Source organism: Hordeum vulgare, chromosome 2H (genome assembly GCF_904849725.1).
Source record: "Hordeum vulgare subsp. vulgare chromosome 2H, MorexV3_pseudomolecules_assembly, whole genome shotgun sequence".
Taxonomy (NCBI): domain Eukaryota; kingdom Viridiplantae; phylum Streptophyta; class Magnoliopsida; order Poales; family Poaceae; genus Hordeum; species Hordeum vulgare.
The window spans coordinates 585885114-585901776 of record NC_058519.1 but is presented as its reverse complement, the minus strand read 5'-3'; the positions used below and the strand labels follow the sequence as shown (position 1 = coordinate 585901776).

General features: G+C 49.1%; 2 protein-coding genes across 2 annotated transcripts; both read right to left on the bottom strand.

Moving 5' to 3' along the window:
• Positions 1-1631: 1631 nt before the first annotated feature.
• LOC123430640 (vicilin-like seed storage protein At2g18540) lies at positions 1632-2065 on the bottom strand. The gene has a single exon (XM_045114495.1). It carries the CDS (start codon positions 2063-2065, stop codon positions 1637-1639), a length of 429 nt encoding a protein of 142 aa, XP_044970430.1. The 3' UTR covers positions 1632-1636.
• A 9732-nt stretch (positions 2066-11797) lies between these two features.
• Positions 11798-15326, bottom strand: LOC123427465 (probable methyltransferase PMT15). Its single transcript, XM_045111521.1, has 6 exons — positions 14348-15326; positions 13517-13727; positions 13139-13436; positions 12658-13050; positions 12481-12558; positions 11798-12354 (listed from the first exon to the last, which is right to left on the bottom strand). The coding sequence occupies exons 1-6, from the start codon at positions 15038-15040 to the stop codon at positions 12132-12134; spliced, it is 1896 nt and encodes a 631-aa protein (XP_044967456.1). The 5' UTR covers positions 15041-15326; the 3' UTR covers positions 11798-12131.
• Positions 15327-16663: the final 1337 nt, after the last annotated feature.

Here is a 16663-nt window from a genome sequence, read left to right as displayed (position 1 = left end):
AATGAAGAGTGTGAGTTTGCCTCGGGGGTGGAAGCAGTTCGATGTTGGTGCGGTGATCTCTGCAAGGTCAAGGAGGTGGAGGATTTTTCAGATTGGTTGGGCATGAAGTTTTTCATGTGCGCCAATTATGAATTTGATCCACCCGAATCTATTTCTGCGTACATCAAGCCTCCGGTATGCTCAAGTCATCCAGATTATTGTTTACTTGATATTATTGTTTACTTGAATCTGATCTATCCGGTAGTCTCCTCCTCCTCTCTGCATGTACTATCGTTGGATTGACACGAAAATGCCGGACTGGGTGGTGACCGAGATTCGTGAAAGAGGTCGCCGTGCATGGGCTAGCTGGGACTTGGAAGAGCGCCGCGAGAAGGCTGAAGCAGAGGAGAAAACAGCGCAGAAGAAAGAGTGGGAAGAGTACTGTGTGGAGCAGAGGACTTTTCTTGATGAGATGATAAGGAAAAACCAAGAAGAGAAACTACGGCTGGAGGAGGTTTACAGACAGCGGGAACAAGCCCGTGAAGCTGAGAGGGAGAGAAAGAGAGAAAGAGCTCGTGCGGCCAAGGCAGCAGAAGAAGCCAGTGATGGAAAAGGAAAATATCCACGTTGGACTCAGTAGATTTCACGAAGTTGTATGAGCAAGTTGTATCTTAATTTCAGCAAGTTGTATCTTCATTTCAGCAAGTTGTATCTTCATTTCAGCAAGTTGTATCAGCAAGTTGTATCTTAATTTCACCAAGTTGTATCTTAATTTCAGCAAGTTGTATCAAGACGTTGTATCTTACTTTGTTTGTAATCTTAAGATAGGCTCAACCTAAATAATGTGTGTGAGTCATGGCAAAGCACTTGAGAAGACTAAGATAAGGATAAGGATCAACATAGTCTTGATGAAATGAGAAACATAGTCTTGATGAAATGAGAAACAAAGTGCAAGACATATCCTCATGAACATAGTCTTGATGAAATGAGAAACATAGTCTTGATGAAATGAGAACAAAGTGAAACTAAGATAAGGATGAGCATTACTCATCAAAAGAGTAGCCAAGTTCTCTGGTACTCTGTTTCATTTGTGTGGCGCCTAAGGCTTAGGCGCCACACATGTGATGTCTGGCGCCTAAGGCTTAGGCGCCACACATGTGAAACAGAGTAACAGAAAGTCCACATCCGAGATGCCAGTAGGTTTTCACTTGTGTGGCGCCTAAGCCTTGGGCGTTGCACATGTGTGGCGCCTAAGCCTTAGGCGCCACACATGTGAAAACCTACTGGCATCTCAGATGTGGACTTTCTGTTACTCTGTTTCACATGTGTGGCGCCTAATCCTTAGGCGCCACACATGTGCAACGCCCAAGGCTTAGGCGCCACACATTATGGCATGCTGAAAACTGCAGCACATAGTGCTTGAGAGGAGTTCAAATATACATCACAAATAGTGCTTGAGGAGTTCAAATATACAACACAAAGAGGGTGGAGTTCAAACATACATAGGGTTCTTAAAGAACATACGTCCAAAAGTGCATACATAGTGGAGTTTCATAGTAAGAAAGCGCGCAAGCGAACAAGGTTCAACAACAAATAGGGTTCAACAACACATAGGGTTCAAATATGAAAGCGCGCATGAGAATAGAAGCATCCGGCTCTATTGGCTCGAGCAAGGCCCCTTTCCCTTCTTCTTCTTCCTCTCTTCTTCCTCTTCCTCTTCCCTTTTGCGCATTTTTGAAGCCTCTTCCTTAACCCTCTCCGTGAAGCGTTGATGCTCTCGCTTTCTCTTTGATGTGCCATGTGCCATCATCTTCTTAAAGTTAGCTTCATATTCTTTTTTACGTTTCTCTAGCGTCTTCCTGTCATTCTCCTTTATCCTAGTCTCATATCTCATGCACTGAAGTTCCATTTGCCACTGCTCATCCATCCTTGCCTTATGCTCCTCATCCTTCTTCTTTCGCGCTTCGGCTGCATCCTCCTCTCTCAACTTCTTTGCAGCCCTCTCCATCAACCGCTGCTCCTCACTGGCTGCATCCTTCTCCTCCCCCCACTCCGCTTTTGCCTTGTTGGGTTGAGAAGCGGCCATACCTACAAAACAGGCATAAAAGCTCATAGTTAGTAAAATAACACACAAAGGAGCATGAAAAACAACATGATAAAGATAAGTCAAATATGTGACATACGGAAATGGTCCTCGTAGGTATCCACGCATACCAATCCTAGTAAGTCCACCACCTATCCCACCACTGCCTCTAGCACCACCACCACCTATCCCACCCCTGTCTCTAGCACCACCACGACCTATCCCACCCCTGCCTCTAGCACCACCCCTGCCTCTACCACCACCACTGCCTCTAGCACCACGTCCTCTAGTAAGCCCAAGTCGGCTAGGAACATGTTGAGTAGGAACTTGTTGGGTTGTGCTTGCTTGACCCGTCCCTTGTTGGCTCGTGTTTCCTTGACCCGTCCCTTGTTGGCTTGAACTTGGTTGGTTAGGACTTGGTTGGCTAGGACTTGGTTGGCTTGACCTGGAATCATTGTTTTTGGACTTCTTCTTTCGCGTCGTACACCTTCTTGTGTTGTGCCCTGTTACACCGCACTCTCCACAATGTGATCTCTCAGTAGGCTCTTGGAATTGGTTGTTCCCCATTTCTCTGCCACCACCATGGCCCCATCCATCCATGTCTCCTCTAAAACGCTTTGTCTTTCGTCTTCCCAGTTTCACAACCTTCCACTCTGGGTCGGGCCATAGTTGTACTCCATGATACTCCGGCCATTGTGATTGGTCAAAGTATGGTTCAAATCTAGGAGCCCATGTATGCTTCGTGGTCATGATCGAGAACTCGGACTCCCTCACGGTTAGTGGATGGTTGACGTCCACATTCCTACTGCGAGCTGCCGTGTACAAATGCGAGCATGCGAGATGAAGCAACCTTGGCCTCCCACAAGAGCAATCACACAAGGATAAAGATACCTTGAACGCCCTGTTTCCGTGTTGCTGGCCATCGTTTGTCGTTCCTCCGGGCTCATTCACTTGGTATGTCCAATCCTCATTGTTGTACAGGGTAGTCGTTTGGGAGTCAGCCTTCCGTGATTGAAATACCATCCATTTGTCAACCTTTGGTGGGAACTGGTACTTGTACTTTTTCTTGTTCTCTCCCGCAATCTGATCATTTGTTTCTTGCGAGTACTTTAGAAAGTATGCTCTCAACTTGTCGAATGTGTGTTGAACTATTGCCGTCACCGGCAATGCACGGACACCCTTCAACACCCGGTTGAAGCATTCTGCCATGTTACTTGTCATTTGACCATATCTTCGGCCATCTTTGTCATAAGCTCGTGCCCACTTGGCCCGAAGTTCAATGTGCCTGTTCAGAAACTCAAGCCCACCTGCATCAAGTTTTTTGTTTACAAGCAAAGCATTGTACAATCTTGCAAATCGTTTGTCCGAAAATGCTTGACAACAATCTTGAAGATCATCCGCCAACTCCTTGCTACCACATGCCCGGTAGAAGTTTGCACAGAAATGCCTCATGCACCATCGATGATGCAAAGGAGCATGGCCGGGAATGACAATGTCAACCGCGTTAAGTATGCCTTGATGGCGATCCGATATGACACATATTTCCCTCTCAAACGGTAATACTTTGGTTCTCAAAATATGCAAGAACCATTCCGAGTTAACATTGTTTTCTACCTCAACCAAAGCAAAAGCCAAAGGCATCAACGGTTATTGGCATCACTTGCTATTGCAACCAACAAAGTGCCCTTGAATTGTCCGGTCAAAAACGTGCCATCGATGGAGATGACAGGACGACAGTGCTGAAAAGCCCTCACACATTGCTCAAATGCCCAAAATGCACGGCCAAATACGCGGACCCTATTTCCATTGAAAATCCTTGTTTTCTCCCCATACGGCTCGACCACATGAACCATGCCCGGGTTAGTGTGGGCAATAGCTCCCAACAACCTAGGTATGCTGTTGTATGCTTGCTCCCAATCACCATACAACATCTTGAATGCGGCTTGCTTTGCTTTCCGTGCCTTACCATATTTCACCTCGTAGTGAAAGAGGGCTTTCACAAGGTCTTGTACGCTTTTTATGCTCATTGTAGGAAGAGAGGAGATGCAGTTGGAAAGCCTATAAGCGATGAACTCGGAGGTGAGTTGTCTATGGCTTTGCAACGAAAGGGCACCATCAACCCTCTTGCCTCGACACATGTGAGGCATACAACTGACAATGTTCCATCCTGTCCCTCCTTTCCATGGTCTTGCACGGACAATCCAAGGACACCCTCTATCCTCACATGCAACCGTGTAACACAGCTTCATGTTTGAATGAACAACTTTGTGTGACCTATAATGCGTAATAGAATATTCATCCAACCACATCTTCAGTTCAAAGAATGTTTCGAACTTTGACCCCGGCAAAATAATATTCTTCCCATGTGTGTCCCGATGAGAAGGTGGCCTAACTCCAAACAATATGCCTTCGCCTCCGTCAACCACGGCTTCATCCGCAAGGCTAAGATCCTCGAACAACGGTGTCCAGTGATCACGCTTTAATACCTTCGTGAAAGCTTCAGCCTCCTTTGCCGTGAACCCTTCCTCATCAACTTCTTCATCGGGACCCTCATTGTCAGACTCAGAGGCATAGCCACGTGAGTACGGAATAGAATGGTCCATTGTCTCTTGCAAATTATATTTGTCCAAATCACCAAGATTGTTGTCATGAAGAACATTACCATCATTCTCATCATCATCATGCTCATCATTAGCCTCTACCAACGGTTCATGTTCAATGTTGACCTCTTCGTTGGCCTCATCGACACAAGAAAGAGATTCAATGTTGGCCTCTTCGTTGATGGGTGCAGGAATAGCTTCAACAATCGGAGAGGCAACCCGGTTCAAATCCAACAAGTTAGGAACATTTGTTTTGATGGCAAATAACTCTAGAGCCTTGTCTAGTGATTCGGACACCGTATCCTTGTATGCAAGCCAACATTGCTCGGAGTTGACATGCATGGTCTTCCAACGAATGTGCATTCCGAATCCCACATTATGCCTACCATCAAACTCAACTACATCACTAGGGTCCATCCAATTCAAATCCTTTCGGACTTGTTCCAACAATTCACCATAGCTAGGACACAAATCGAACACCATGTCAAGCTCATCCGGGTCCGGATCAATATTGCCTTTTAAAAAGGCATCCTTGTCCACGTGATGAACATAAACACATGTTCTTCCCATCCCTAAACAACAAAACATAGAACTTTTTTTGTAAGCAATCATACAATTACAATAACCCTAGCCTAACTTCCAAACAACCATAACCCTAACCCCATCATAACCCTAACACAACCAAACATCCCTAACCTAGCCTAACCATAGCCTAACCCTAGCCTAACCCTAAAACAACCATAATGCAAACATCCAAACAACCCTAATCCTAACCCCATCATACCCTTATCCTAACATACAAACAAATACAACAATATCATATACATCCCACATTTCATGAAAAACTAGGGTTTCCTCAAATTTGCAAAAAAAGACCACAAAAGATTTTTCTTTGGATGAGAATGAGGGGAGAGGTGGGGATTACCTTAGGGGAGTGATTGGACAAAAAATGCCCGGTCCAAACCTTCAGATTTGGTGATTTAGAGAAGGATTTGAAGAGGGGCCCGTGGCTGGGAGAGGGGGCTGGGGGAGGGGAATGAGGAGGGGGTGGGGAGGGGGGCTGGCACGTGCCTGTTAAGTCATTGTGCGGCGCCTAAGCGCTCGCCGCCACACATTACAATGTGTGACGCCCGAGGCTTAGGCGTCACACGGCCTGGGGGGTGGGCCCTCTCTGCCAGGTGGTCGGGGGGTGTGGCGCCGAATGGCTAGGCGTCACACAGTGTAGTGTGGCGCCTAGGTGTCGGGCGCCACACAAGAGGGTTAGCCGGGTGACATATTTTCCCTGAGGGGTCACTCCGTGAGTTCTTTCCCCCCAGAGGTCATTTTTTTCGATTTTGCCTCTCGTAACAGACCAGTACTACCAATCTCCCACCGTCCTCGCCTCCTCCTACAACCAGCCACGCTTTCCGGGTCGCCCTAGTATAGCAGGTCTCCGTTTGGTGAGGTAGCACCGCACAGCTGGCCGGGTGTCCCCCGCAGAAAGATGTCCCAAAGGACCGAGGTTGTTGCAAAGCTCAATCTTTCCCTAATAATAAAGCACGGAGTGCTTCTGTCGTCTGTCGCGCGGTTCGTCGTGGTCATTTTACAAAAAAGCCCCTGTTGTATTAGGTATTCAACCCGCACTCCTGATTTGAGCGAACAGCTTTTCATCTGATGGAAATCAACTGAGGAACGAATTCGAGAGGAAGGGAAAGGGGCGCCGACGACGCGCAGGTGGGGGCTCGGGGCGATGAGAGAAAGGGGCGCCGACGACGCGCAGGTGGGGGCTCAGGGCGATGAGAGAAAGGGGCGCCGGCGACGCGCAGGTGGGGGCTCGGGGCGATGAGAGAAAGGGGCGCCGGCGACGCGCGGGTGGGGGTGGGGGCGTCGGGGTGAGCCGGATAATAATGCAGATCGAGGATGCGCCGCACCGGGCATCCTTCGGAGGAAGTGGAGGGGCGAGGCGCCGAGCGGGAGTCACGAGTTTGGCCAGGGGAGCACAGCCGCCCCGAATCTGCCACCGAGGATCTGCTCCTCGGCTTCTTGACCTACCCGCTGGGTTGTGTGATCAAGAACATGCATGACACTGACCTCGCCTCTCCTCTCGGCACCGGCGGCATGGCCAATCTGTACACCAGCGTCGTCGAACTCGACGCGGCAGGCTTCATAGCAGGTGGCTACCCCGCTGAGACATTGCTGAATCCACCCCTTAGCCCGTTCTGCAGGCACCCTGACTGCTCCACCCCCAAGAAAGACGTTGTGGAGCCAAAGAACTTCATGTGTCTGGTATCGTATAGCTCGTGGGCCTCGCCTGGTGGTGGCCTTAGGCGGCATCGAGGGGGGAGATGGGGTTGCTGGTGATGGCCTTAGGCGGCAACGAGGAGAAGGAGTTGGAGATGGGGTTGTTGGTGGTCAGAGCTGGAGATGGGGTTGCTGGGGATGTGAGAGATGGATGGATAAGCTTTCATGCGTGATCTCTCTAGAGCGAGGCATACACGTGACGGGAGGTGTATGTGTCGGCTTGAACTAACCAACATTATTTCTATTAGCTGATTGATTTTTTTTAATCCCACACAAAATAGGACATGCACAATGCATTTTTTTTGAGCAAATGAACGTATGGAAGAGACGCATGAGAAAAAAAACCGAGCCCAAATAGTGAAAGAACCATTAGAAATGAAATATAATATTACAAATAAAAAATCTACAAAAATTAGGCTAAAGAATATCTACAGAATCAAAATCATTGGATTTGAACGTTTTTGATAATTCTATAAAAATCATTTAAATGAATTACACTCTATGTTTCTTTATGAGTGGCGTGTAATGGCACGCTAAGCATGTTTTTGTTAGAATAAACCTTGCGAGTTCAGCAGGGTTTACGGCCATTGTTTCGGTAGCGTTATGTTTTCTCTACCAGATCTCCATAATTAATGGGTTAGCGAGATTAGCTTGGGTGTTTAACCCATAAAACCGACGCATATGTCATATTGATGTATTTGTGGGATGCACGAGGGTTGTGGATCGTAATAGCAAAAATTCAGGTGTAATGAGCCCATTTCCTTTGTTGTAATCTCGAATAAATTCAATAAAAAAAGCAGAAAAATTGCAGGATTTTAAGTAGGCAAAAATTTAATCTTTCACCTTTGTCCATTAGCGTTTTATACGTGATTTCATAAGTTTTATTTTATGTCTTTTTTCGTTGCAACGCACGTGCATATTTACAATATTTTAAAAGAAAACATTTAACATTATTATACATATTTTTTAATTAATATCGCATAATAACACAACAAGCAGATTATATATTTTTTTCTTGTCCGGTGCAACGCACGGGCATTTGTACTAGTTCCTTTTATTTTCGTTTCGTTTCGTACGTCGGCTTACTTACAGTTACAGGACGAACGAACCGAGCGATCGAGTCTAGTGAACCCCATAATAATGCAGTCCGTAGCTACTGGAGTAGCTAGTGTGCGTCGCGGTCTTGCAGGACTAATGATTGACCATTCGTTATTATTTTTGCACGTCATGTCAGTGACAAAGATTCTTAACCACTCCACTACTGGCATCCTATGTGGATCTTCACAATATGAATTGGCCGATTGGCTCAACCACTGACCAGCCGGCTGTTTACATGCAGATCTCGGAGAGGTGCAGCCGTGCATGCTCTATGTGCAGCGCGGTGTTAGGTGAGCTTGACACTAGCTAGGTTGTAAGCTGAGAATCTCAGCCAAGGGGCCTCCGGCCAGTTCTGTCCAAAAGTCTGGATAACAATTCAATTCAATGCATGCCGCCCGAGAATTCGCCACCCGATCAGTGTTTGCTCTTTTCCTCCTCCTGTCTGGGACCAGTCCGTTCTGTGGCCGTTTCCTTGCTTTCTTCCTTCGTATGCTAGCTAGTGGAGGTGGACTCGTCAATTCCTCATCATTCTTTGCAAGATCCACCTTTCTCATGTCTATAAGGCCGGTCATAGCGGGTAGTAACTTCAACGAACCATGAAAGTGGTAAATATAGAGTAATAACATATCTTTATGATGAGAGTCATTATGTATTAAGAAACCCTATGTGATGGTAACGTATTATGTTTTACTTTATTTGCATATTTTCTTATTAATTACACGCCACATCATCTTTTTTGCTTGTGTGTCATCTATATTACTCCCTCCGTTCCTTGATATAAGGTGTATAGTTTTTTGAGAAAAAATCTAAAATATAAGGTGTAGTGCGTTGCATCACTCGTGTGGATATTTATTTTAGGGATTTGATTACATTTCCTTATACCAGGCAAGCTCCTCTATTTTTTGATGTCAATTAGTCAGGTGTAATTTCATCTGATACTTGTGAATTTTTTCCTCCACGTGTGTTCTTTAATTTCCGTGCCAAAAACTATACACTCTATATTTAGGAATGGAGGGAGTATTACCTATGTTTTTCATACTCATTTAAAAAAATTCTAAAGACCATGTTTATCTTGTTATTCATACTAATATGGTTGTATGCATTCCTAGTTGGTGCAGAGGTCGGAAAGTGAAATTCTTCCCATTTAAAGGGTAACCCTAGCCGCCGGCTCCCGTCGCCCCCCGTAACCCCCTCCCGTCGCCCCCGTGGGCGATCAGGGGGTAACCCTAGCCGCCGCCGCCGGTCCTCCCTCGCTCCTCCTTCATCCTCGTCGCCGCCAGCAGCGCGGCTGGGCGAAGCCTGGGCGGTAGGGGCGGCGGCGGGGATCCTCTCCCCTTCACGCGACATGGCTGGCGCGGGACGGCCGTTCGCGAGGAGGCGCCGGACTAGCACGCGGCGCAACATGTAGATCCTAGCGACGGCGTGCAGAGCGCGTCGAGGGCTGGGGTTCGTTCTTGCGGCGCGGTGTGGCGGCTGCGGGAGGGGCAAGACATGGTGGTCGTGTGCGTCGTCGAGTTCGGGTCAGGTCCTTTTGTATCCGACGCCCGGACGCCGTCGGCAGCGCAGGGTGGTGGTACTCGTTACTGTTCAGATTGGATCTTCATTGATCCAGAGACCCGCGGTGTGCTTCTCTCATGCGGTTTCCTGGCGTTGTCGGCGTGGACACGGATGAAGCTGGTGGAGGAGATTCAGATAAGGGCGCCATTATTCTTCCTGGAGACGTCGGTCTACGTCTACTCCTCCACTTCCTATCTCACTGCCTCTCGGGTGAAAACCCTAACTCCGATGGACGGCGGCGGCGTCATTGACGTCGTGACCTTCCTCAAGGCGTCGCCTTGAGGGTTGGGTGGTGGTGGGCACTATGTGGGTCCTGAACGGTTGCTGGTGGTGGGCACTGCTTCGAGGGAAACCCTAAGATCTGAATTTCCAGATCGGACGATGACGGTACTGTTGTGTCGTTTCTCTCTTGGGAGCATCGTTTGTGGAGCAGTGCTGGATGACAGAGGCAGGAGATGAAGCGGCTTTGTCTGGCCCGAAGATTTGGTGAAACTGTCAAGTCATGCCTGGCCGACAGGTGCTACGCTGAGTCATGCCTGGTTGGTAGGTGCTACGCATGACAGTTCTTCTAGAATCTTTGTGTCTAGACGAATGAGCGCAGGGCGGTGGCGATGTTTGGCGCCGTGGTGCCGTCGATCATCTTGCATGGAGCTTTCGATGGAGATGTCAAGTCATGCCTGGCCGACAGGTGCTACGCTGTGTCATGCCTGGTCGACAGGTGCTACGCACGACAGATCTTCCAGAATCTACACGTCTGGACTAACGAGCCGTGGTGGGGTCGACGGATGAACGGACTGGCAAGGATGATACAGATCTCTCTCCTGAAGATGGGTCAGCGGCCTGATGATGATGGCGGCGTCTAAAACGTGTGCATGTGGTGTACGCTTTAGGTCTGCTGCACCGGCTGTGGGTTCCGATACGTTATGTGGATGGATCGGTGACGGCACCGGTTTTAGATATGGGAAGTGAGAGCACTCCACATTATCGAGTTTCGTAGGTGTGAGTAGTGACTTCAGATGGTTTGATATATGTTCTTGTTAGACCTATGTTGAATAATTAATAAAGATGATTGTATGCATTGATTGATGTAGAGGCCGGAGGTTTTAACCTCTTTTTCTAAATATATATATATAGGGTCGACTATTCGTTACCCTGGGTGAGGAATTCTTATTCCTCACCCCACCTCCTCACGCATCAAATAGTCACCGTAAGAACCAAAATGCATGTGAGGTAATCTTACGGTATGTAGTTAAGAGCTCTAAACATCCATCGTGTGAAAAAAAAATGTCATGCATGTCAGGTAAGATTATAACATGCATGCGTGAGGTGAGGTAAGATTATAACATGACGGATGAGAATTCAATGTATACAAGGTAAGATTACAACATGATGATGAGGTAAGATTACGACGTGTGTGAGGCAAAACTACTACATGCAAAACAAATCATGTTTGTTACGAGTTTGCACTAGGGTGAAGAATATATATTAGTATCAGTGGAGTAGTAAATATGTTTGAAGTAGACACATATATATTTAAGTTTTCTCTTCTTTTTCACCACTGTGAGTAGTACGTTGTTCTGTTTCAGAAGAAAAAGGTGCCAGGGAGTTCTTATTTCGCTAGAAAAACGAGTTCTTAGTTCCGCTCGAAAACTTGCAGCAAAATAAAACGTCGTCTCTGTACAGGACAGGACAGAACAGTATGGCGTGACAAGGACAGATTTGTGCTATATATCTGCCGCGAAATCCGCTAAGTACGCTGACAGTTTTTCTGCCAGATTTTTGGCAAATTTTGCCTGGTTTGTCTTGCTCTCTCCTGCTTTCAGCACCGACCCCGACGCCTGCACTAAAAAACAGGGCAGACGCTGACCCTGAAAATGATCTATAACCTCCTTATTTCATTTACAGGTCCTGGTGATGGTTAAGCCGGCCTTTTTCCTATGAAAAAACAGGTTTATGTTGTACCGAAAGAGCCTGAAAGCTGCAGCCTGAGCTACGGTTGCATTCGGTGTGGTACACCAAACTTTCAACCAGATGGGAGGTCAAAGGCGCAGGTCAAGTTCATGGTGGCAGTCTCATGCGCATGGGCGAAAACGCCGTGCATGCATTTAGCACGGCGGCTGTTCCACGACGAAGTACGTGCCGTTAGAAGTTTGGTTAAAAGCCAAATTACCCCCGTCGAAAGAAAAGTTGAAGAGCCAGATCACCGAAGTAGTCTTAATATTCTTGGGACTGATTCAGTAAGGAGGACAGAAGAGCCGAGGGGAACTTATACATGACCAACCCTTTGTACAGCAAGAAACATAATGAAATCTCTGTCTGCCCCATTTGGCTGGCTGGCTGTCCTTCCCATGTCAAAATCTGTCATATACTTGGGCATGTCTCCACTATGTTTAACTATTTTCACCAAAAAGAATGACCCAGCAAGATAAAACTTCAAAACCACAGGGCGAACACAGTGAGAGGAAGGCCGGTTGTGACATCTGCCCAGTATCTGTCAATTTTCTCAGTTTCTCATGCTTTATTTCGGGGCGTCGCTATTGTTTCTCGTCCCCAAGTGTCCAGTATGTCTTCACAACAAGGAGGAGCTTCTCCCGGACGAGCGGACCGTCTTCGTGGTCCACGATCTGGCTATTCCATCTCATCCCGTCCGCGACGCTCTTTATCTTCACTAGCAGGTCCACATCGTCCCTGATGATCACCGTGCCCTCCGGCCTCAGGATCCTGTCCATCTCCAGCAGGATGGTGTCCATCTCACACCTTGCAAACCACGAGTTCAAAATTATCAGACTGTAACCGGGTGAAAACAGCTTACATCATTTGAATTGGCCAAGAACAAAGAAAACCAATCAATGTGTAAACAGTAGTAGTGCAACTTGTGTTTACCTGTCCTTGTACAGACTGAAAACTGAATCAGCATGAATGAGGTCGTAGGTCCGGGGATAGGTGGACATGCCCTCGCACCTGCAATGATACACAGACAGGTTACACTTACACAACCCAACAAATGCATGACCCTAATCACTGTCATAGAGGAGCCATGTTTGCAGTCCGAGGACTCACCAGTCTTGGTAGTTTCCAATGAGGCCACGCTCGTATATCACCCCAAGAGTCGTTGAATTTCCAATGGTTGGGACCATGTTCATCACCCACATAGGGTCACCCGCCAATGCCGCAGCGAAGCCGCCAAAGCGGGCATTCATATCAAGCAAGTTGCGGTACCGGCCCTTCTGCCCAAACTGACTTACCACGGACTTGTAGTGCCCCACTCTCTTCTTCCATAACTTGGTATCCTCGTTGAACATTTCGGCGGTGACCCCCTCAAAACTGCCACTAGCAATCCTGGGTGGCACGGCGGTGAGCCTCTGTGGCCACTTCTTCAGCTCACCGCCGGCGACCTCCTTGATGTCACTCACCTCCGGTAGCGGAGTTATACAAGCCTCCATCTTCTCGTACCTACAGTCATGAATCATGAAAGTGAGCTGGACTTCAATATGGGTAGGGTAGTGTGGCACTGTAAGTAACCAAGTAACTAGTACTTTACCAGGCAGCATCTGGGTTTTTATTCGAGCAGAATGGCGGGGACTTGGCGACTTTGCGGAGAGCCTTGCAGTGGATGTGATTGGTAGGCTTTTGCCAGATGGCAATGTCGCCAACCTCCTTGATCTTCTTCCAGCAGAGGCTCTTGGCGACTGACTCAATGGCTTGCTGCTCTGCGTTCAGGTCCTCCCTGGTCCTCTGCCACCCCTTGGAGTGCTTCTTCCAGTTGATCGGTGGTCCGGACAAGATCCAGTAGCCCCCAGGACGAAGAATGCGATCCACCTCAATCAAGTACAGGCCATCTGCGTGTCCATGTGCACATCAAGTCCACTGAAAATTCTTAATACCTATGTTCGAGGCCCGATCAGAATGGCACACATACCGTAGAGCTGCCAGGGGATTAGGCAGCGGGAGCAGTGCGCCATGTCGAAGGCGCGCGCAGGATAGGTGAGCCTGTTGGAGGCGAGGACCCCGATCATCGCCGGCACCCCACGTTCCAGCGCGAACTGCACCTGCGCCTCGTGCGAGTCCCGCGGAGCGAACGACATGGCCAGGATGTTGCGTGACAACAGATACGCTCCCCAGCTCGCCACCTGCAGAGAGCAGAACGATGCACCACCTTAGTCCTTAGGTAACTGAAAACGAAATTTCTATGGATAACAATGGTGCAATCGGCGTAACAAAAAGATCAAAATGCCCAGGTAATTAGGTAGAAATGGCAACAATTGCTGATGTTCTTCAGAATAAGCAGAGCTGCTACTATGACAAGGCACATCACTGCATGCACACAGCCAATTCCAAACCCAAATTGCAGGCTCGACATGCCGGTTTGTAACTGTTGCCCACGTGGGACGCTTTATAGGCTCGATGAAAGTGTGCTACAGTTCACTACAGCTGGCTAATAAAGGAGTACGTTTCATCATCAGAATGTAAAAGGTTCAATGTCATCTGATTTTCTAAAAAGGTTCTCTCATCGGGTCGGGCCAGCCAGACCCGTTTGCGAGCCCTGTCCTCACAGGCCCAGACTATACTACGATTACGATCACGCAAAGCAAATCCATTCCGGCGTTCCCGAGATCTCCGTCCCCTGTTCCTAAAACCTCAATTAACCCCGAGATTTCCATCATGAGATGCTTCTTTGGGCACGCGATTATGGTGGAGATCGAAGGACGAGCGATTGGGAATGGAACAGTCTAAGAGTCTGTCTACTTACCCCGCAGCCGGTGTCGAGGGCGGTGCGGATGGATCCGTCGTGGAGGGGGATGAGGTTGCCGATGTCGTCGATGTAGGCGCCGGCGCCGTGGGGGAACATGGTGCCGCCGCCCGGGAAGCGGAACTTGTCGCCCTCGACGTGGATCCAGTTCTGCACCGCCTTCTCCACGGTGAGCTCCTTGTGCGGCACGTTGGCGAACCACGCGACGTCGCGGCTGGCCGGCCACGGGAACGGGTTGCGGTACCCCTTGGGCGCCGGGACGAGGCACCGCAGCCGCTCGCCCTCCGCCGGGCAGTGCCGCTCCCGGTACACGAGCCGGTCCCGCGGGAACCGCAGCGACCGCTCCACGTCCTCGCACGGCGTGTACTCGGAGTACTTGGCCGGGCACGCCCCGTACGCGCGCCGCGCCGGCGCGACCTTCGCCTCCGCCTCGTCCGCCGCGTGGTGCGCCGCGAAGTCGAGTGGTGCGGCCGGGGTCGGGGAGACGCAGGCGACGGAGGAGGTGGTGGCGATGGAGACGGGGGAGGGGGAGCCGCCTGCGGCGGCGGCCGAGGGGGCGGCGGTGAAGCCACCGCCGTGGTGCCAGACGCCGGCGAGGTAGGACGCCGAGCAGAGCAGCGCGACGGCCAGGAGCTGGGGCAGCGTCGGGCGCCGGGCGGCCGACGAGAGGTGCAGCTTCGCGCCCACCGCCATCGCCGCCTCCCCCGCGCGCTCTGCTCTCCTCCCCTCTCCTCTCCTCTCCTCTGCCCCCGCTGGACTCGGATGGCTGGGCGTTCCGCTTTCTGCACTGCCCGCCTTAAAAGTTGTGGCCTCGGATTGGGGGCGTAGGGTGGAGGCGGAGGCCGTGGAGAGGAGAGGGGAGAGCGGCGGCTCAGGCTCAGGGTCGGGGTTAAATTTTAGCACGCGGAGGCGGAGGATGGCGTCGCGCTAGGAAACCCCCCGGTCTTGGCTTGGAATTTTGCGGCTGTACTTGGGCTGGCCACCGGTCTGGCATTAAAGGCGTCACACGGTATTCGTAGGAGTAGTGTGTGTGTGACGGGCGTATCTCTGCGGTCCTCTGCTGCCGCCGCTACGGTTTTGGTAAGGAATTAAACCACTGCAGTAAATGTTCCGCTCAGGCCCCAGTCCTTTGCTTGGTACTACTACTAGGGAAAGCGAAGCTGCGCGGGGAGGTCAAAATCTTTTTGTCAAGTTTAGTCGCACTCGCACATGACCCCGTTATGATTTTTCTTTTTGACATTTGACCCTTTTCTTTTCGTCACATGACTCGACGGAAGGATTACACAAATATTATCAGGGTCTTCGGCGGTAGGTTAAACAATGATGTAGCACATAACCTACCATCTGTTTGTGTGGTCACATGACACCGTCTGTTTAGCGGCCTGAAGATGATGTAGCACATAACCTACCGTTAGGACGTGTGGCGGTGGGATGCAATAGCCTACCGTCATGTATCCTAGCGGTAGGATGATGAATCCTTATGCGGGCGACCACACAAACATCTGATGTTGTGCGTCACACACACACCCTACCGCCACTCTCTATGATAGTAGGGTGTCATACTGCCATAGCCTATCGCCGGAGCCTATGACAGTAGGATGGTTAGAGTGTAACTTTTACACAAAACTTATATGTATTTTTTATAAATTTTGCCACAACAATATCATAGCCTTGAAAATAAAAAATATGCAGATCTCACACATTCTAACATGCTTTATGCTTTGATATGAATAATAATTGGACAACTAAACTTATCAAATAATAGCAAACGGTTCCACATATCAAATAGAAAATAGTTCGACAAATACCAAATTGTTTGACAAAGCCAACATTAATAGTTTAACTTGTAAAAACGGCAGCAACTTCACTTCCTCCTTCCCTTCTTGGAAGTACGGTCCTCCTCGTTCCTTGAACGGATCTCACTCGCCTTCTTCTTGCGCTGAGGAGGATGCACTCTTTGAAACGGGGATGGACTTGCCCAATCCCTCTTCGGCGCATTCCTCTTCTCAAGCTAGGTTGTCTGAGTTGGTGGAGGTATGTCATCGTAATCCTCCTCATCACCGTCCTCTTCCTCTTCGTCTTCCTCCTCATCGTCCTCCTCCTCCTCCTTATCCTCCTCAACTACCTTAGACGACGAGGCAATATGGCTCCAGGAAGCGAGGCTAGTCATAGGGCATGCACGAGCATAAGCATCAGAAGAGCTAGCGCACCTAAGTAGGCCCACTAGCTTGCGACATTTGTTGACGAAGTTCAGCAACAAGAATATAATACGGATCAAGTTTATGATTACAAACGAACATGAACATAAGAAAGAAT

Coding starts and splice junctions, on each gene's coding strand:
- LOC123430640 (XM_045114495.1), bottom strand. CDS start 2,065: ATGGCCGCTTCTCAACCCAACAAGGCAAAAGCGGAGTGGGGGGAGGAG.
- LOC123427465 (XM_045111521.1), bottom strand. CDS start 15,040: ATGGCGGTGGGCGCGAAGCTGCACCTCTCGTCGGCCGCCCGGCGCCCG. Junction 13,728..14,347: donor CCCTCGACACCGGCTGCGGG/GTAAGTAGACAG, acceptor TGCTCTCTGCAG/GTGGCGAGCTGGGGAGCGTA. Junction 13,437..13,516: donor AATCCCCTGGCAGCTCTACG/GTATGTGTGCCA, acceptor ATGGACACGCAG/ATGGCCTGTACTTGATTGAG.